Raw genomic sequence first — 21,342 nt, forward strand, 5'->3', positions numbered from 1 at the left:
TAACACTTAAGCAAAACCAATCTATTTTATTTCTGTCAAGTTAGTATTTCATTTTTAAACAGTCACACAATACAACTCCAGAGAACTGTACCTCTTACAGTTTCCCATTATTTATCATGGCTACTAAAAACATATAAAGCACTCAGAACTTGTTTTAACCAACCTGAAGCTTTCACAGTTAGTTGTTTTTGTAAATCTTCAACTGTAACTGAATACCACACTCACAAACATCAAATACAGGTACTTTCCATACTGAGTTAGTAACAGCAGATAAACTATCCTGCAAAAGTACAGCATTACAAAAATATCTCAGTAAATTTTGATTGGAAAGACTGTATCTGAAAATTAGAATACTGCTTGTACATAAAAGCCTATAAACAAAAATCTGTCAGCAAAATCAGTAAATGGTTCAAATATGTTAACAGTTGTATTAAACAACACTTAGTGGACTAATAAACAATACCATTTGAAAATAACTCTTTAGGAAGCTTGTAGTGAATATATTCACTGAATACTTTTGCACTACATCATTCATAGTCTGAATCAAACTGTTTATGGCAGGGACACCTTCTTTGGCACAATTCATTTAAAATTAAAGCAAGCTGACCACACTTATGTAAGGCAAACATGTATCAAGGCAGAGCTGTAACAGAAAGCCTGTGATGACAATGACAGTAATCACCACACCTGTGTGTACAGATCGTTCTTAAAAATTATTCTTTTGTAGCAGTAAGAGATATTTGCCAAACATTTTAGTAAGAAATTGCAACTCCTATACCTTCAAAAGCACACCATGAATCATTGCTTCCTCAAGAGAAATTATCAATATTGTGTCTTCTGTCATCAGTGTTACATAAAGCTGGAACTGAAAAACCACAGCAAGTATATAAACTTAACATATTCTGAAAAAATGAAACTAAACCAGAAGAAATAAATCTAAAAATTTTCTGAAGTTGACAGTTACTCATAGTAGTGATGATAGTAATAGTAATGATAATGACTTCTGTTACCAAGAATTCTACTTTCATATGTAAATCCAGGAAAAAAGGAATCAAGGAAAAGGAATTTGGTAACATTAGTTGAAATGCAATAAATTTTGGCAAAATTAGGCTTCTAGCATACACCCCAAAAATGTCAAAGCTTGATGGTATCCGTGGAAATACGTGCACCAATCTAGCTTCTGGAGTTCTTCAGAATCTGGCAGTTATAAATAAATTCAGAACCAAGAAATCCATTTTCAACTGCAGGAAGTTATTAATTAACAAAATGTTACCTGCAGCAAATTTGTAAGCTATCAGGAAAGAAAATGAGTAAGTTAATTGACTTCTGGTTTTGGAGGAGAAAAACATTTAAGTCAATTTAATATATGAGTATTTAATTCAATGTTTTTTATATGAATCAGTTGGGCATGTTATTCTGGAGACTATTTTTGAATGTATTTCTGAATTTTCACATTATTCAAGTTTTTCTTTTGAGAGTGCTGAAAGAAAGCAGTGATTGGGTGGGAAAAAAGTGAAATCTTTATTGGGTTATATTCTGCACTTAGTGTATTTTTACAGCCAATTTTATCAATCTCATCTCTCAAAAATCTGTACTAGGAAGATACATCTAATATGGGACAACAGCAGTTGGACCTCTTCATAAAACTACTAACATATCCTACATTCAAAACCTGAGTGCTGCAATCAAATACTATGCCTGGAAGTCCCTGGGTGAATTTCTCTCTCTAACTCCTCCTTCTCACTCTCCCTCTGTTCTCCAATATTCATAGTTCCTTCATCTCTGACATGAAAGCATTGGACTTCAAGTTGAAAATCTTGTTTCTTTTCATGGAAAAAAAGAAAAGAAAGACAAAACAATGCTCGTTGAACATACAGCAATTACTCTAAAAGTAAATCCAAGCATGACGGTATTTTATACACTTCTGTCTTCTTATCACTGAATAGGAGCATGCTTCTGTCTTTTCTAAAAGAGTACTGAAATTTGAGTTATAGAAGTGAATGTGAAGAATTTTTTTATTGCTGCCTCTGATGACTAGCATCAGCACTTACTTTTTGCAGTCCTTGTGTCTTCAAACTAACAACAGGGGTAGAGACAGACACTTTTGACTGAATCAATTCAGTGATAGCTTTCATCTCCATAAACTGAGCTATTTCATCTTCCAGAAGTTTTTTCTTTTCCCCTAATTTCAGCTCCTCTTCTTGATGTATTAGCGCAAGATGTTCAGATTTAGTCAGTACCTATTTAAAGAAAGCAGAAAAAACAGCATTTCCAACTAGCAACACAAGGTGGTGATATCACAATATAAAAACCCTCTGCAAATTAACAGTAAAGCCCATCTCAATTTGTGTTAATAGTTGTTAGAAATTGCAGTTATTTCCCCAAACTGTTAAGACTAAAAAACAGCAATACAGAAAAATAATAACTTTTATCAGACTGTTCTCATGATCCATGCTATTACACTCAAAGTACAGGTGGAAAACATGGGAGGCACTAAGTGAATACCAGATTTCCTACTACGTTTTACTGCACCTTTATTATATCAAAAATAAGGAAGCCTTTAGAGATGAACCAATTATCAACAGATAGATTAAATCAAGATGTGTCAAGTAGAATACAGTTCCCTAAAACCAAGTGGGGAAGTGTATATTGATCAGATTTAAATATTAGTAAGTACACAGAGTAGGTCCGGTTGGAGAGTTACTGGTGGCCTGCAAGAAGCTAACTACTTTCTACAGTAATAGTTCTCTGATTGGGTTTTTTTGACATATTAATGAATTTCAGTTTCCAGATGTATTTCAACCAGTTTAAACCTACTGTGAAGTTGTGTGTGACAACAAAAGGGTACTTTGCCTCTCCTTGTCTCTCATTTCCCCCCACACAAATTCTCCTAGAGTCCTGCTTTTGCAAAGAAGAAACTAAGAATTAACTAAGACTATAAATGTAACAGTATGCCTGTTGTGCACAGCAGAGCTGACAAGTTGTACAGGTGCACCTACAAGTTTCCTCTAAATGAAGGATGTGAAAGAAATCTGAAGTACAACAGAAACTCCTGGTTTTCTTTAGTTTCCAGATACAATACAGCAGCAAGAGTACACGACGAATGTTCTTTAGGAGTGAGATTGCATGATCACTTTCCCACATCAGGAAGTTGGATAACTAATACCCATTCTGCTGCAATATGCAGAGCTCACAAACCACTTGGTATAAATCATACAAGGAAAATATCAAAGGGTAGCACAGATACTGTATAAAACCTTGCTGAACCTGCTTTGAACATGGCTAAGCGTTCTTCCAGTTGGACAGCCTCATCCTGAGAAGGCCTGAATCTTTTTCTTCTCCACAAGCAGCATGGGGGTCTTAACAGACTTAGAAAACAAATATTAAGCCACCTTCTTATTTAAAACACGTACCTGAACACCTCACAAAAACTGCTACAGCTTTGCTGGGGGACTGAGGTACAGAAAAGAACATTAATAAAAATACACAGGTTTCCAATTTCAATTAAACCAGTGTTCAAATATAAATACGCAAGACCATGATAAGTGTCTGGCAGAAAGTAGATGAGAAGATCCTATCTTGCTAGTCCAGCTTGACAGGGCTAAATCTTCAACAACATAGCCAAGAAATATTCCACATCTTCAAATAGTCTTAAGGCAGCTGGGAATAGATGAGATTTTAAAACCAGAACCAAAACAAACCAACAGAATACCAGACACACACACTTTCAAACCTCTCAGCATGAGGGTTGAGCTTAGATTTACTAACTGAATCTGGAAGTCAGGCAAACATGCATGGCCCACTCTGGAAAACCACCCATGGCATTTTTTCCTAAAATCTTGTTTTTTACAGAGCAATCTATGCACAAAAAGCACCTACTGTGTTGTTACGGCATACCAATGTTTCTTAGCATGCTGCTAGAGAAGACAAAGAAACACAACTACTATATTCACTCTCTTACTTCACCGTATCAACTCCTACTCTATAGACATGTACCAGCTATCCACCAAAGCCTTTAGACCATAAGATCCCGCCTTTCAAAAAAACCAGTACCATTTACAGAATGACAGAATCATTTAAGCTGGGAAAGTCCTTTAAGATCATCAAGTCCAACCATGAACCCAGCACTGCCAAGTCCACCACTAAACCATGTCCCCAGCTGCCATATCTACACATCTTTTAAATACCTTCAGGCATGGTGACTCACCACTTCCCTAGGCAGCTTGTTCTCCAGTGCCTAACATACCCTTTCAGTGAAGACATTTTTCCTAATATCCAGGCTAAACCTCCCACAACACAACTTTAAGTCCATTTCCTCTCATCTTGTCCCTTATCACTCAGGAGAAAAGATGAGCCCCAAACTCACTACACTACTCCTTTCAGGTAGTTGTAGAGAGCAATAAAGTCTTCCCCGAGCCTTCTTCAGTCAAAACAACCCCAGCTCCCTCAGCTGCTCCTCCTAAGACATATTCTCTTGTTTGCTGGTGTCTAATCAATCTGCTAAGCCAATCAACCTGTGTAATCAAACTGCTTTTGATTTAAAGTGTTACTGTCCTCAAAATATTAGGAAATTATAAATATCAACCAGTGATTTTGTTAAGAACTTAGCTGTTCCAAAGCTCAGAAAACAAACTCAAGACAGACAGGCATGCTTGCCTGTTGCTCTGCCTCTTCCAACATTGCTGCTTTCTCGTTCACTCTCTGCACAAATCGTTGCTTAATCTCCTCTTCTTTTCTTTCCATTTCAAGGAAGAACTTGAGCCTCTTTGCCTCAATGACTTCCTGCAGACTGAAGTTCAAAAATGTAAGCAACTCTCCAGCACACTGCTTTACTCAGTGTGGAAAACCAACAATCTAGAAAACTATGTAAACAATTAATACTCATCTGAAATATTAATTTCTACAGCTTCCCACATAAAAATTCATAAAGAAACCTAAACAGAAGCAAGCATCTTATCTATTTTTTTTATTTATGTAAACAACCCTGAGTAAAATTATTTATGCTAACAGCTCCTGGGCAATTTACATTTCAAAGTGAATACAGCACTTTAGGCATCTCATGTTCTAAAGACTTGATTTATACCTTTCTGACTCCAACATGCATAAGCTTCTTCCTTAAGTTACTTACTACTAAGACACTGAAATAGCCAGAAAAATCCCCCAAAATTTCTGCATTGTGAAACCTCAGTCTTCAGGTAGGACTGTATAAAAACAATTATTCTGGAGCATTAACATAACAAGAACTGATTGTTCCTATATGAAAATGAAAGAAAATAACAGGATCTTCAAAATATATTGCACTCTCTTTTTGTAATGTCAAAATTTAAATATGGCAGATTACATTAATGTAGAATAAATTCAATTTCCTAAGTAGTTCAACACCCAAAACACAGGGTTACTTTCCAACATGCACCAGCCAAAACCTCAAGACTGCTTGTTTTTTCCTGAACCCTCTCTTCCAGAAGCAAATAAACTGCCTATATACTATACTTATATTTGAAATTATATAGGAGGAGTAAATTAGTTCAGATCATTGAGCAACTATCTGGCAAAAGAACAAGTCAGCAAGTAAACATTTCTTTACTTTTAAATCTATGCCTCCCTTTTCAGTACACAAGATAATTTTTTTTTTTCCTCCAAACAAGAGGTACTTGAAATTGAGATACTTCTTTCATGCCGAAGTATATCATGGCAAATTAAAAGATGCTAGTAATTTATTCATATGAATAAACTACTAGAGGTTTGACATTTTCAGGGTGTATACTACCACTGTCAGGCAGTGCTGGCAAGAAATGCTCTGCTTTTCAAGGAAAAATGAATGGAGCTTGTACACAGATGTAGCTCATACACCAAACTGCCTTTGAAAACAAACCTCCTTAATGATACAAGTTCTTCCATCAAAACATTTACCACAGACTTCTCTAAGTCACATGATTCCAGAGAGTAGAACTGGTGGATCACAGCTGTGTTAATGGTTATTGGAAACTCAAAAGCATTGTCTTCTATGACATAGGGCTTAAAAACAGATCAAACCATGGATAATGTTCTAGCTTTTTTCTGGGGCTGTTCTCTTACACCCCAGTGTAAGAACACTTCCTGAGTGCTGACTGGTCAGCCTTCCTCAGCTAACATGAGTTACTGTCCTTTGCCAGGTAACTCATGCCTTCCACCCTGATGTAAAATAAATAGGTATGTATACCAAGTATTTAATTTTGATTTATACTTTTAATACACATACATACTTATGTAGCAGTTTTTGTTCATTTACTGTTTCTATTTAAACAATTTATAAATGTAAAAACTTACAAAAAAAAAAAAGAGATCTAAGGAGTTAATTATTTAGAGTAATCTAAACTTAAACAGCTCTCGTCTGTATTTAAATTTATGATGACTGGGCAGTTTCCCAGTCCTAAAGTTTCTTATTTGTATTCAAAATATCATCTAAAGAGACAGAAGAAACATCTTGAAATTGCACAGGCAGACAATGTTTGTAAGATATCAAGGTCAGAGCACTCCTCCTATTCTATCTTATTTGATCACTACGTGGCAACAAAATAAATTCAGAACAATTACCTTTTTGTGTTTGGGTTTGTTTTGGGGGTTTTTAATCAGCTATGAAGTAACTTAAGTCACCCTGAAATTCTAAATCCCTAAATCCACATGAAACAGGGACATGGTTTTCACACAGATTAATTTCACACAGTATTAATTCACACTATCTGTAAGTTTAGACAAAAATGCTACAGCACGGGTTTTTCAAGTGCTAGCAATCTCACACTATACACACTTCTGCACCCAGTGTCAGTTCTGCTAGATAAAATGCTGCCTTTGGGTACAATAAAGCTGCTAGACTAAGTTAACATGCTGCAATCCCACCTTCATTTCTTCACGTGGACATCTTTACACCCAGACTAGGTTACTTTATCAGGTAAAAGCAATTTTGTCTTGAAATAAGTAAAAGATTAACTTTGAAGACACTGGACTCAGTAAGTAATCAAATTACACATAGAAAGAAGAGGAGAAATAAAAGTGTATTTTTTAAATTTACTGTGTGGGTGGTTGTGAATGCCAGTAAGTGTTCAAGTGGAAGTGTGGAAGTGTTCAAGGCCAGGCTGGATGGGGCTTGGAGCAATCTGGTCTGGTGGAAGGTGTTCCTGTCCATGGCAGGTGGGTTGGAACTAGATGGTCTTTGAGGTCTCTTTCAACCCCAACCATTCTATGATCCCATGAAATGTCCTCTCCCCCTGGACTGAATTGTTCTGGGCATCACTGTCTTAGGTTACAATGTAACCAGAAATATGTATTCTATCACCAGCTGCTAAAACCAGGTGGGGCAGTGCTCTTTCTCTCTTCCATCACTCACCCCTGGTAACTCCCTCCAGCAGGATATCTTCTGTTAATGGAACATCCAGCCTCACTGCATGACTCATAAAATTACATCGTCCCATTGTGAGATGCTCCACCCAGGGGGAGGAACCCAGCATTCCTACCTGGATATCATCTGAGGTTAGGAACAGCACAGTCAGCCTCACCTACTGGATTCCCAGAGGACAAGAGCTACATAACCACCACTGGACCTTCAGAGGAAGAGCAGACCCTTCTACAGGATCATCGCTTCAGCAGAACCACATTTATCACTTCACCAGGACTGCAGCCACCATTGAATCGGACTGCTACCAGCACCCTGCCCGGCAGGCTGTCAGGTTGTATCCTGACTCTGTCAATGTTTTTGTACTATTGCATTTATTTTAAATTCTCCTATTAAACTGTAGTTCTGATTTCATGTCTCTCACTAGTTTGCTTTCAAACTAGTACAATCACCAAGACAGAACTAACCCAAAATTTCCTTTTGTGTTTGGCATATCATCAACACAATAACCCAAACACTCTTTGGTTTTGGAGATTTGGGGAGGAAGGAAAAATGGTTCACCAAATCTTAAGCCAATCCTTTCAACATTACTACATCCACTGCTCACAGTAAAACATTTTTTGTTTTATCTGAAGACTGGTTTTACTGCTTCTCAGTTAGCACATTATAAAAATCAAGTTCACAGGTTCTCTTCTTCTGGCTTAGACATCCAGAATGTTACACTCTGTACAAAGACACAAAATTTAAATGTTATAATTAATGATTTAAATAATGTATTCTTATTGAGGTTTTGGAGTAAGGGATTGTGAAAAAAGTCTAAGCTAATCATACATACCAGCACTACCACCTGCCTTTCTACAGAAGCACAGCTGTGACATACAGTTTTTCTGTCTGCATGAGACTGAAAGAATGGAAGCCTAAAATTGCAAACCAGACACATTATGTTCATAAATAAAGATTCTGAAGTGATTTCAATTCTCAGTGGAACTCTGAACAACTTAGGTATTTAAAGTTTGTTCAATTCAACTTTTAAAAGCTTTCAAATTTGAAAGGAACACCTGTAACTTTTGCATAGCATTTGACTATCAATTAAGGTATATCAGAAAAACTAAAAAAACCAAAGATTAACTAGTGGCAGGTATTTCTAGCACAGTGCTTTGACTCAGTCGACTGGCTCAGTTGCTATTGAGCAATAATAAGGATGCGGTAGATCTAAATAATTAGCAATTTTCCAGTAGAGGCATGAAAAACAAGTATTTTGGGTGTGGTCCGATCTCATTCTAAGATGGTTACAATATTTAGCTAAAATGCAAAGGTCTGCAGCTGGTCAGATGAACTCCATTGCCAAGTGACTTCTTAAGAAAAAGGTCTAATAGCCTTTCAAATGTTAGGTTTCTTTTCTTAGATGTGACAACAAGAGTTATGCCAACCTTCCTCTACATATAAACTTACTCATATCAGTGAATCCTTCCTGGTTTTCTGTCATCATCTTCAAAACAGACTGAAAAATAAACATGTTCAAGAACTGCAAGTTCTGAATATCCCAGTTGCAGGGAGGAATAAAGCATGGAATGATTCCCCACATACTGAGAAACCAAGATGCTTACGTTACAACCATGTTTAATTGCAATTATAATGAAGAACAAACTGTAATTATGATGACAGAAAAACAACTAACCCAGAGAATGATTAACATCAGCAGATCTAAATATGCAAGCAGAGAGCCTGAATTATCAATCCTCAGCTTTTTTCAACCGACCATGGTCTATCAGTTTTCTTCTTTCAAAACAAAAATGTCCCCATAGGCAACAACTGAAAAATTGTTAAGCCCATAGGCTTAAATTGAAAAATGAACTTAACAAAATGTCCAATTTCAAAACACTAGCAATCCTCTCCTCCCTTGCAAACACCTAGGCTAACTAGGTGTGTGTGTTATTTAGAAGTTTGTTTTCCTGGAAGCACTCTTCATGTCTAGATTTCTCTTTTCAATTATTCCAAATTTTACCATTTAAAACACCTCAGCAAGTATCTCTCGCTGAGAACAACCTGAAACTAGGAATTTGTGTTCCTAATGAACATAATTGGACCATTGAAAAGGCAGGACCAGACCAGGTACCCACACACAGAAAAAGCTTATCTTTACTTTTCAACAACAAAGAAATGCAAATGCCAATTTTAAGTAGCAAAAAAATACAAAATTATAAAGTTATAAAAAATCCACTTCCTGAATTTTATATCCAACAGCTACTGCATAAGATGCATAAACCACACCCTAAATACTCTGCTATCTATTGACTTCATTACTTCATTCTTAGAATGCAACTGCAAACTAACAAAGTTATTATGAAATAGCTTCACCAAAAATACTGAATTAGGGAGTAGGTGTTTTTGAAAGTGCACAAGACAGTCACTTCAGACCTCATTTATTTTCCCTACCAATAAGATGCAAATATATTTTTCTATTGTGTGCTGAAAACATCTCTTTCCACATCTCCCATTAAAAAAGTAAAACTTGCCAACATGTGTTTTACACACATGTAGGAGCAAAAGCTTTTACAGATGTCTGCCCAAAACCTATCTCACAAGGTAGCTGGACATCCAGGAATTACTGGTTTTGCTTTGCAGTGGCATACAATTTTGGATTAATAAACTGCTGTCCTACTTCTAAATCTGAAAGAATGGTACTGGAACTTCACAAGCAGCTTCTTCACAATATGCCAAAAGGCAGGGCACATTAGCTACTCAAGTGTCAGTGTTCAAATGCTACAAACAGCCAATTACTCAAGTCTAGCTGAGGTTGTCTAAATTTACACTATTACCAAATTTAGTATGTAGACAGCTACATCACAGGCACAAAATAAGACTTCTCAACATGCCTTTTGATGATTACTTACTCAAGTAGCATGAAATTTTAATCTTCAGGCATATACTGCTATGCAAGATTAATTATACTTTAAAACTACAGCTCTTAGAATCCACATGTATATGTTGTGAACATCTTTAAGGAAAAAAAGGATGACAATTTAATAATACATTTTTGCCTAAAACAACTGGATAGTCCCTATTCTAAAAGTTATTTAAATGTACAAGCAAACTGGGAAGCACTGAACTTCCTCTAAGTAAAAAGACATTTTCTATCACACTGTTGAGGATGACACTTCCTACTGTTTCCTCAGTAACTTGATAAAACACCTTATGGGTAAGGCTGCATTAGTCTGCTAATTACACGGCATACACATCCTCTAAATTCTCTCCCTTTTTTATGTTATCATCAAATGTCTCTCCCAAAACACCACACACCTTCTCTTTCAGACCTCAGTGTCTTTCACTACGCCACGTTATGGAGGGACAACCACATCCATCCTAGTCTTACTTTTCTCTTCCTGTTGCAGTAAATCTGGAAAAAATTCATTTTTCTAGATTCTTATGGAATATCTATTCTCATCCTTCCAAAACAATGACATTTTCAATAGACCTGATTTATTTAAACTAATTACTAAGTGTACTGTCTTGCCAAAATCTCTCAATAAAACTGACATCTAGTGGGCCATACATAAAAACTACCCACCAAAGAGAACTCAGCTCTTCTGTATATCCAAAAAGAAAAACAACTTCTAAATGAGCTCTTAAGTGTAAAGTACTGGGACATTCTGATGTGAACCTGCCACTTTATTAGGCTGTTAACAAAATACAAACTGTGTAGGGGTTTTACAAAGACAATTCCTGTGTTTGTAGAAGAAAACACTTCTATGGATGATGGTTTTTATAATTTAACTGTTATCCTAAGATGGCTGTACACCATGAAATCCAGTTTAAGAAAAGCCAAAGGTAGTGGAGTCAATATTGCCCTGAACAAATCTCTAAAAAAAGTCTTCTCTAGACAAGGATAACAAGACATCGGCTGTTAACACAGGTTCTTAAACCTAAACCAAATTAAAATCTACAGTTAATTTCAGTTGGTTTTAAACCTCTTTCACCTTTGGTTCTCTTTTATGAAACGGATGTATTCCTTTTTTGGTAAGTCAAGAGACCACTGGTTCAAGGTCAGCTCAAGATCATCTAAATGAACTAATCTGCAAACGTGCCTTTGTTCAAACAATGAGAAACTGTTTTTAATGCAAAGTCTTATTCTGTTCTCATGCCTGCTTTAAGTCAGCATTTCCCACCACGACTATGCAGTAACAGTGCTTTGCTTCAAACCATGAAGGCTTGAACAACTCCTGAAGCAACCGCTCTTCCTCATCAGGATTCTGACCAGTTAAAAGTACAGTCCCGTGCATTAACAAAAAAAGGAAGCTGGAAGAGGGAGACGAGAGAACTGGAAATAAAAGATTATAAACAAAATGCATATAGAAATTTTAAATGCTTCCTGCAGAAAGCCGCTTTACTACATGAAACAACCGAGTGTCCATAACCCTCCGCTTAACTTTCCTTTAGAATCCTCTTTTAACTCCCTACAGTCTAGCAAGAGATTTCTTGACCTGAAAATGCTAAGACATTTGTTATTATGGCAGATAATTTGGGAAGTCAACAGCGTAACCACTTATTTTGTAAAAGTTTTGGCTTCAGTTCCTTCCGAACCTGGAGTCCAATCAAACCATTATTCAGAATCAGACATCCTTAAGAGAGAAAGTAAAACATAATACCAATATATAATGAAAATAATTTAAAAATTCATAAAGTGCATGTACCAAAAGAAAACAGACACACTTCCTTCCTAAGAAAATTAAAATCCTCAGGTTTATTACAGAAGAGAAAGATTTCAGAAATACAACTGGCTTTCATGTTTTCAAAAACAATGCTCATTTAAACCCATATACTTCTCCATGAAGACAACTGAATGAACAGCTACAACCTCAATTAAAAATAAATATTCTTTCCTTCCTAGAAAACCTGTTTTATGTATGAACCCTGCTCTGCATTGGGCTGATGTGAAGTGAATGGATGCTGAAAGCAAGTGCTGCACATGAAGTCCTTTACCTGATTGGCTTGTTCTCAGGGCCAATGTCTCTGCAACCCAACTTTTCCAGTCTGCAGCGTCTGTACAACTCATAATACGCACAAGTCTTCTCTCTTAAGTCTTCCATATTGGTGCAAAGCATCCTGCGAAGCTTTACAGTGTCACAGTGGCTCTCATTTTCCACTAATCAGTAAAAAGATTTTATTATTATGCAGAAGTAGAAAATACATTTTAAACAGCATCACTTATTTTGTTCACTAAATATACTTCTAGGAAAAGGTATCTTGTTGTTTATTATAACTCTTATACTTCCTCATCATTTCTAATATACACACTGACATACTGAAGACCTGTAAGCACTGGTGAACGTATTTCAACCCATCCTGATTTCCTGTTTGAGCTGAACAACAAACACCACATTTCTCTCTTTTTTAACCCTCTTCTTTACTGACAATCACAAATGTTTGAAATTTGGTAGTGCTAGAGGCACTGCCACTATACTAACCTACTCAAATACTACATACACCATCTCATACCTTAATTCCAAGGATGCATCAGTGTGGATGAAACTACCGGTTAGTGCACGCCTCAAAAATTAATTGTTAAATTCCTTAAATTGTTCATCCAAAATACAGTCAGCCTGGCATCAGTGAAACAGCCCCTTGTATTATTGGAGAATTTTATACTTCAACAACAGCAAAAATCTTGTAAAAATACTTTTAAGAATTCCTTTACCTTTTACAATGCCCCAAGGGTATTGACGAGCTCTCACCATTTTGTTTCCAATTTTCACCTTTTCCATACTTCCTACCACAGCAAATGGCAAATGACCCTGTAAGAGTCATACCAATAAAGTCTTATCTGTCAGCATTTTTATGCTAAAACAGAAAAACACTTCATAAAAAAATTAGGGAGGAAAACACCATTTCAGGAAAAGCCAACAGGAAGTTTCAAACCAGAAACCACTCTTAGGAGATCAGTAGCTAGGCAGTATCTATTGATAAAAAACTGAAACTCATGAAGTGGGAATGAGAGCAGTGCTAAGTCCTGCATGTCAGGAGGAATAAGCCCATACCACAGCATATGCTGAGGGCCGACTGTCTGGAAAAGCACTTTGCAGAACAAGACATGAGGCCAACAATCTTGTGAACAGCAGGTTGTTCCTGATTCAGCAGGACTGCCCCAAAGGCAAAGGCAACCAACTGCATCCTGAGCTGCACTAGGAAGTGTCAGCCCCAAACAGAAAACTGGTCTAGAACATATGACTCACATTCAGTCAGAGCTCATCGTATCCCAGTAACACTCATGTGACAACCACAGGTTGGAACCTGTGGTGGTGTGGTTACTGCTGTGGGCTTGGCACAAAGACAGGCTGGGCACTGACTGCCTGCCTGCTGACCCAGAACAGCTGACCAAATAAAGGAACACCATTACCTGGAAAATAAATCACTAGCAGAGCATGGAAGTGGTAAGTAACAAACCACCACGTTTCCCCACAGCAAAAGGACCCATTACTGATGGACAGCTGCACATTCTCACTCCCTGGCCAGTTAACAGAGGCTGGGACTGCAGAGCCATGGGGTCTGGCATCCTGGCTCCTTTTCCCTACTTTCAAACCCTGGTACACACAAACATGGTCATGTGCACCTACAAACACAGGCACAAGAGCAGCAAATACAGAGTGCTCAAGGCAAAGCCATCTAGCTTCACAGCCTTGCAGAAAGCTGGCAGCTACCCCTGGGACAATCAGAAAGGACAACAGAAAATAAGCTAGAGTTACATCTGACTTCTTCATCCCAAGAGAAAAATCTGTCCTAATTTCAAAAGAAAGTACTAAACAAAAGAAAAAAAGCAGGTGGAAGACTTGCTGTGATAAACACCAGAGAAAATTGTAGACATGAGGCGCCTAAATATCTTCTCTACCAGATGTAAAATTTTATTTGTTGAGGAAAAGAGCAAAGTCAATCTGTCCATCTATAATAATAATTATATATTAATTAACCAGATATTAGAAAAACCATTTAGGCATGGGAACCTCTTTTCTGTTACAGATATCAACACCAGAGGGACAGGAAGATTTGCAAGTGGAAAAAAAAACCCAACACATAAGAGCTTTTTAAGGAGAGACAAAAAAACCCAACAAACTTGTGACATGCAAACTTATAAGCTTAAAGACAATGGTGAAAGCAGTGACATTTATCAGCAGAGAATGATGCTTTAGTACTGAAATATCAGTATTTTTGTCATTTACTTACATTTATGATGGTATTAATTTCAGAAACAGTCTCATCATCAGTAGGAAACTGGTATATCTGGATGCCATTACTAATTAATTCACTCATTATTTTCTTCTTGAACTCCTCTAGCTCAGCTTTAGAAATGCTGTCTGCTTTGCCTATAACTGGTATAATGTTCACCTATTAATGACATAAATTATACAAAATGTGTGAGACTTCAATTTTGAGGTGGGAACTTTTGTAAATAGAATTATTTTCTAATAAGCTGTTCAAAACTTCCCCCGCAGTCCAAAATTTTCCATCAATTAAAAATATTCTCAAAGGCATCATTTAACAAACTAGCAACCAATTATTCAATATACTCCCTTAAAAGTAATTGATTCTAAGAACAAAGAAGGAGGTCTCACAGAGTGAAGTACTCAAAAGAAAGCAGTGCCTACTTATTAACTAAATGCCATTAAGTATTTATATCTCTGCTAAAAAAATAGATTGTTTAGTTCATAGCAGCAAGGGACATGGCTCAGGTGTTAAATGAAAGCTGACAGTCTAAATACACAAAGAAAAGGAAGCTGGCTACCAAATCCTGCCTACCCCTGAGCCTCTTCCTTGGGTTCCTTTCAGCTACATCTTCTTCACCTCACCACTGCAGCAGTTTCTCAAGTGTCTGACATGAGCAGAGGAATGACAAAGGCTAAAACATCATGCTTTTCCAGTCTTTACACTAATTATTCAGAACACAGAATTCAGTTCTATTAAACTGCCCTATTTCCTAAAATAATTATGGCAGTAACTTGGAAGGCTGTAATGCCAATTTTTTCTTACAAATCCTATTGCCACTCCCAAAATACACATTTTTCAGAACTAAATGCAAATAATGAATGCCAATATCCAAATATTTTGAAAGAACAATATAAATAACTCCTCCAGATTTCAGAAGATGAAGAGTTTTACAGAGCTCCTTGATCACAGATGCAAAAAGGAAGGAGAGGGAGGAAAAAAAAGGAAAACACACATACACTTTCTATTCTTCTGAATATTCTGTCTGAATGGAAACACCTAAACGTCAAGAACAGATTCAAAATGGATATTTTTCAAATAAGACTTCTGTCATAAGCAAAGTGTCCCAAAGAGTAAGAAGCAAGCCAATTCTGAAGTATGACTTCTAAGGTTACATGATGACAGTCCTTAATTGTGTAGCATACACAATCTAAGCATACATGGGGTAAAATATCTAAAATCAAATAAAATGATGGAATATATTTTTTTAATAACTGAACTAATTTAGAATTGTATAAACAATCTGTTACAGCTAGGAGTAATTCACACCTTCAATCAAATTAGCTGGGGGACATCAATTTAGGTTTTCTCTAATATAGGTCTAAAAATAGATGGAACACAAAGTCCTCAGAATTAAATTAACCTCTACTCTGTCTCTTCAACATGAAACTTTTTCAAGCACTCATTAATTAGGAGAGAATTTCTTAGAAAACAAATAGCAGAGGAAGTCTACCAAGGAGAACAGTAAGAAGCAAAATCATCAGAAACTGTGATTACAGCTGTCAACACTGACATTAAATCACCACCACTGTATTAAAATTGAAAAGCATAATATTTACTCTGGTTTTAGATAAGCAACAAAGAATGAAAAGAAATACACGTATTTGAAATTACTGTTGGTTGGAAGAGCAGGCTGATTTAAGTGTATCTCTGTGAATCAATATAAAAATTTCTGAAGATTCTTTCTGGAGGGAAAAAAACCCAAACTAAATCCTCACAATACTGACTTAACCATAACCTGTATACAATTCTGCAAGAATGAATCAGAACTGCAGAGCTCTTAGATGAATAATCACTATTCCCAGCAAGAAAGGGTACAGGGAAAGATTCCCTTTATCTGCAAATGAAATCTGGCTGGTCTGTGATGATGCCATCCTAAGCAAAACTACAGGATTTTCCAAGGTCTAAATTCTTAGCTAGTCATCCAACTCATAATAGAGAAAAATAAATTGACCATAGATACTCTGTTTTTTTTCTTCAAGGACTACAGAGTACAGGATGAACCTAATCTATTCCAAGAACCCTCTCGACCTCTGAGCTGTGTAATCTGGTATTGTTTTGTAGCAGCAGACCATAACAAAAGCACACAGTGCACACTGTAGTGGATTTAGGAAGAAACTCAAGACATCTTTGGACACAGATTTACACATCTGATGGATGCATGTGGCTGTATCATCTTTTTACGGAATTCTGTACTCAGTGAATGCACCCAGGGACTTCCACATCCCGGGAAATTCCAAGTTCTTCATTACCACTAGGACAACGCAGTACTAAAGCACCACAAACATGGCTCCACAACGAGATGGAAACTAAACTACAGCTAAAGCATATAACTCTTTCTGTGTGTACATGGTATTTCTGTAGTAAGATCAGAAAGAAGAATCCATTGCAAAGGGATAAAACAACAGATTTACATGTGGTTCATGCACTCTCTGTGCCAAAGCAGGACTAAAAATATTTGCAGTAGGTGGCTAGAAGCCAAAATTCCCCAAAGCAGAATTACTTTTGGTTTATCCTCATGGAAGTATTTTCTCAGGATACTGGGACTTGAGGATCTATATCCTTTTCTTTTGAAAGAAACACTTTTAAAGGAAGTTCAGTAAAGAGAGGGCACAACCTAGAAACCAACAACATAGCACATAGAAATAACCCTGCACTCCCCTACCCTTGTACCACATCTTCCCTCTGCTTGCTCTCTGCTATTGAGAAGCTCAAAATGCAAACTACATCCACAAACAAAATAACAAAAATCCCAAATGTGCTTATCAGCCACAAATGTGGACTAGACAGCTGATTTAATCCTTGTTATCTTGGAGAAACTTCTCACAAACAAGAAAATGCAGAAAGAAAATTTAGCAGGAGGGGCTCTAGTAAAGCACAAAGGAAATGGCTAAAGGCACAGCAAATGCATTTAAGTTTTCAAATTTCTCAACATTTCAACAAATTAAATCCAAATAATATAAGGTTTCTTAAAATTGTTTAAACATTTAGCTTCATCCAGTTCACACAGCCCTATTACAGAAGAAAGTTAAGGATTTAGAAAATGCAAGTAATTTCACTAGAAACTGCTGCTATTTTAAAGCTTTCTAAACAAATCAAGATGTTAAAACACTACTGCAGCCTATCTTAGACAAAGCCACGCTGGCGGGGTGCTCTGTTCATGGCACATGCCTCTTCAGTTATCTATAACTAAGATCTTCACAGTGCTGCAGAGCTTTTTATATGCCAACTTTCCAGCAGCCCCAAAACTAGAAACAAGCTTAATTAGAAATACTACAGCACTTATGGAAGGTACCCTATCCAATCTCACTACGATGTTTACAGTTTAATAAAAGTAAAGTTGCTGTGGTTCTACCTTTTTTACTATTTTTTCAAACTTTGTTATGCTTCTTTTTTCAATGTTCTTGCTGGATGTCTCTCTCCTTTTGACTTGTAAATAAACAAGTGATGAACTGCAAGCTACTTGCAGAGCCCATTTATTCTGAACTTAAAGTATACCAGTGCCAAAAAAAATTACAAAACCAAACACATCAATATAGAACTGAAAGGTGGTAGTGGACCTAAAAGCTACAAGATGCTTTAGAAAGTAAGACAAATTCTTGGAACTGTTTCTAAGTCTTACCTTACTGTCTAGGCTTCTCATAGTTAACAAATCTATGGTTTTTAGGCAACGGCCTGTAGGTGAAATGAAATAGAGGCAGACATGGATGCGAGTATCATGGTAGCTAAATAAAGAACGTATAACTTTCAGTTCCTCCTTGAGATAGGCTTCAAACTGTGCATCTATATAATCCACTATAGGCTGATAGCTGTAGGAAATAAAATTTAACAACCAGATATTAGCTACTCCTAAACAGAGACAGACTAAGAAGGGAATTCTCTTGTCTTGTTCCGTGGATTTTTGCTTTACATGTCAAAAGGCTGCTCAAGTAGGGCAGAAAATTACATGTACAGACTAATCTTAATTTCTGAAAAGCTACTCAAAAAAGAATTGTGCATCTAATACAGACAAAACACTTCTTAGCTGCCATTAGTGAAAAAAGCTACATAAAGTTAATTATGATTATAATCGAACTTCCCAAGTGATGTTTTTAAACTTTTGCCATTGAGCTGTCAAAATAAAAAACTCTTATATTTAAGAAAGACACAAAAACCTCTTAGGTAGAAGAAAAGAAAGAATGTGCAACTAATAGTACCAAGAAACAGGATGAACTTTATCTTCTGAAGTACTGTGCATGAGAGAGCTCTTAAACAACAGACAAAAACTAAAATGAGAAATGTTAGAGAAAATAAATCTTATTTATAGTAAGTACAGTTTAAGTATACTTTATCCTACTTAAAACCAGATTCTAATGTGCTTTCAAAAAGAAAGTTTCACTAGATGTAGAAGCAGTGCACCCTTACATTTCTTCTGCTACACAAAGTTTATAAACCAGATCAAATGCTATTGAAATCCAGAAGCAAGTGTTGCATAAAAAATTAAAAGAACGAAAAGGCACCTCCTATACCACACACCAAAACCTCTGATACCTATACTAGTACCTGCTTGCATCTCCTTCATCCAATTCACTAGCAGTAGCTATTATTGAGTCATATCATAAGGCATAGCTCTCATGATAAATGCGACTAACCTTCTTTTATTATATGAGTACCACCATTTAGGTACTCATATAGCATAAATTCTTTACAATTAAGGTGAAAGAAACAAAATCTGCTGAGACAGTTCAGTACTGTAAAACCTTAAATTCACAAAAGCAGAGACTCAAAAAAGTTCTGAAAGCCACCAGTGTGCTGCCTCTGCATCTCCCAACTTAGCTGTCCGAAAAAAAAAAAAAAAACAAAGGCCTTTGGTAATCCACATGATGTTACTTTCAGTTTAAGGTCTTCAACATGTTACAGTCAAATTGTTAAAAACCCTGTAGATCTAATCTATATAATATACAGTACTTTATAATCTGCTTGGCTGTTTAAAAACCCTCCTATTGACCTCCCTGCTTTTCTCCACCCCAAAAGATACTACTGCATGTACATACATTTATAAAGGATTATATCATAAAGAAAGGGGCAGAGTTCATCTGATTTATAAAATAACTTCCTACATGAAAGACAAATAGGTTTACTTTGACACACAGGGAGAAAGTTAACCATCTATTTGGAACACATGTAAGACAACCACTTACTACAAAGCCCAAAGAAAAATCAGCTGGCAATTGAGACCAAAACTTCAGCATAACAGAGTGACAAGAGGGCACTTACCTATCTGCTTTGTTCATCTGGTCACCAAATCCCACTGTTTTTACAATGGTCAGCTTCAAAAGAACATTACTTTCCTGGAGTTCACAAGTCTGGGCTCTAAGTTGTACACTTGACAGAAAATGTGTTGATGGAGCATCCTCAAAATTGGTGTTAAACAAACTGCTCATCAAGGCTGATTTCCCAATTCCAGTTTCCCCTGAAGGTAAACAGAAGCGTTTGGGAAGACATTTTGCACATCAAATAAACACATAATAAGCACAGAAATTGTACACAAAAACTTCTCAACTGATTTCTCTGAGCAAAATGTATTTGTGCATTCTTTTATTGAGCACAAAATATATTTTCTTTTTTTTTTTCATCCTACATATAAGGGTAAATTACCAGCTAATGAGTAGTGAGCAGAACAGTACCTTGACACTGATTTCTTTAAAAGTGACAATTAACTTCCTATAGATTTAAAAAAGTTAAGTAGATAGCTGTGAAAACAGAGATTAAACAAAGGGTTTTTAAGAATAAGGGTAAAATACTAGAGCAAAGCATTTAATAAGTATAAAAACACTACAGTAATACCACCTGGGAATTTTAGAATTTTTTTAATCTGAAGCTCTTTGTTACGAGTGTAAGCCCAGCTTACTCAAAAGAATCCAAAAGGCTGCTGATAAATGAATAAATAACTGGCATCCATTTTCAACATTTTTTGGTCTTCGCATTGTTTACAAAAATGCTATATACTAACCCAAAGAATGAATATAAATAAACAAAGCTGGGACAAGGGGTGGGATTATAGTGCATGCTTAACATTAAAGAAACTGTTTAACACCACAACTGGATTTAAATTTCAGTCACTTCCTAATTTGGGTATACCACTAAAGCCTTAAAGCACCCAGATACTACTCACCAATGCAAAGAACGTTGAAGCAGAAGCCATGCTTGATGGATTTCCTAACCAGTTGGTCAGGTAAGCTATCAAACCCAACATGTGCAGACAAGGACAAAGTTCGACAGCCATCATTTTGCTACAGAAAAATAATTTTAAAGTATCAGTTAACCATGGCAACAAATTAATTCTACTAGAAAGCTAGAACTCATTCCTTATGATTTCACATGCAACGAAGAAAAGCCAAAATCTGGGGAAAAAAAGACCTGTCAAATCAGCTTTTTTCCATGATTTGAGAAAAAATTAAAATTTACTTTACAGGACAATTTGCAGGCTTAAAATAAAGTCCAGGTTTTGCAAAAAACCCCAAAAAAACCAACAAAAAAACCCCCAACCAAACAACCTTATGAAACATGAATGAAATAAAGTAGACAAGTCCAACTGAAAATGTAAACTGAAAAATGTAGGGAGAAAATAGATCACAGTTGGTTTGCTCCTAGAAATTAGGAAAAAGTATTAAAAACAATCTAAACATCACAATTCAAAATAGAGAACATAATTAATCAGAGGAAGGTGCGTGTTATCA

At 36.3% G+C, this 21,342-nt stretch overlaps 1 protein-coding gene across 3 annotated transcripts in view; it reads right to left on the reverse strand.

Moving 5' to 3' along the window:
- LOC121673274 (septin-10-like) overlaps positions 1-21,342 on the reverse strand; it is a 24,813-nt gene continuing 3,471 nt past the window's right edge. The window contains exons 2-10 of one of the 3 annotated variants that reach the window (XM_042046457.1): positions 20,778-20,895; positions 19,880-20,075; positions 18,246-18,432; positions 14,585-14,746; positions 13,065-13,161; positions 12,350-12,512; positions 4,657-4,789; positions 2,052-2,240; positions 1-1,823 (exon numbers count right to left, since the gene is read on the reverse strand). In XM_042046457.1, the coding sequence (XP_041902391.1) occupies positions 1,686-1,823; positions 2,052-2,240; positions 4,657-4,789; positions 12,350-12,512; positions 13,065-13,161; positions 14,585-14,746; positions 18,246-18,432; positions 19,880-20,075; positions 20,778-20,895 (1,383 nt within the window). In that variant the 3' untranslated portion in view covers positions 1-1,685. Of the gene's footprint in view, positions 1,824-2,047; positions 2,241-4,656; positions 4,790-12,349; positions 12,513-13,064; positions 13,162-14,584; positions 14,747-18,245; positions 18,433-19,879; positions 20,076-20,777; positions 20,896-21,342 lie in introns of those variants that run through there. The other 2 variants (XM_042046458.1, XM_042046459.1) reach the window with 2 other exon arrangements.

The sequence above is a fragment of the Corvus kubaryi genome, unplaced genomic scaffold, assembly GCF_017639235.1.
Source record: "Corvus kubaryi isolate FWS band 111438036 unplaced genomic scaffold, C.kubaryi_AGA036_p1.0 65309, whole genome shotgun sequence".
NCBI classification, from domain to species: domain Eukaryota; kingdom Metazoa; phylum Chordata; class Aves; order Passeriformes; family Corvidae; genus Corvus; species Corvus kubaryi.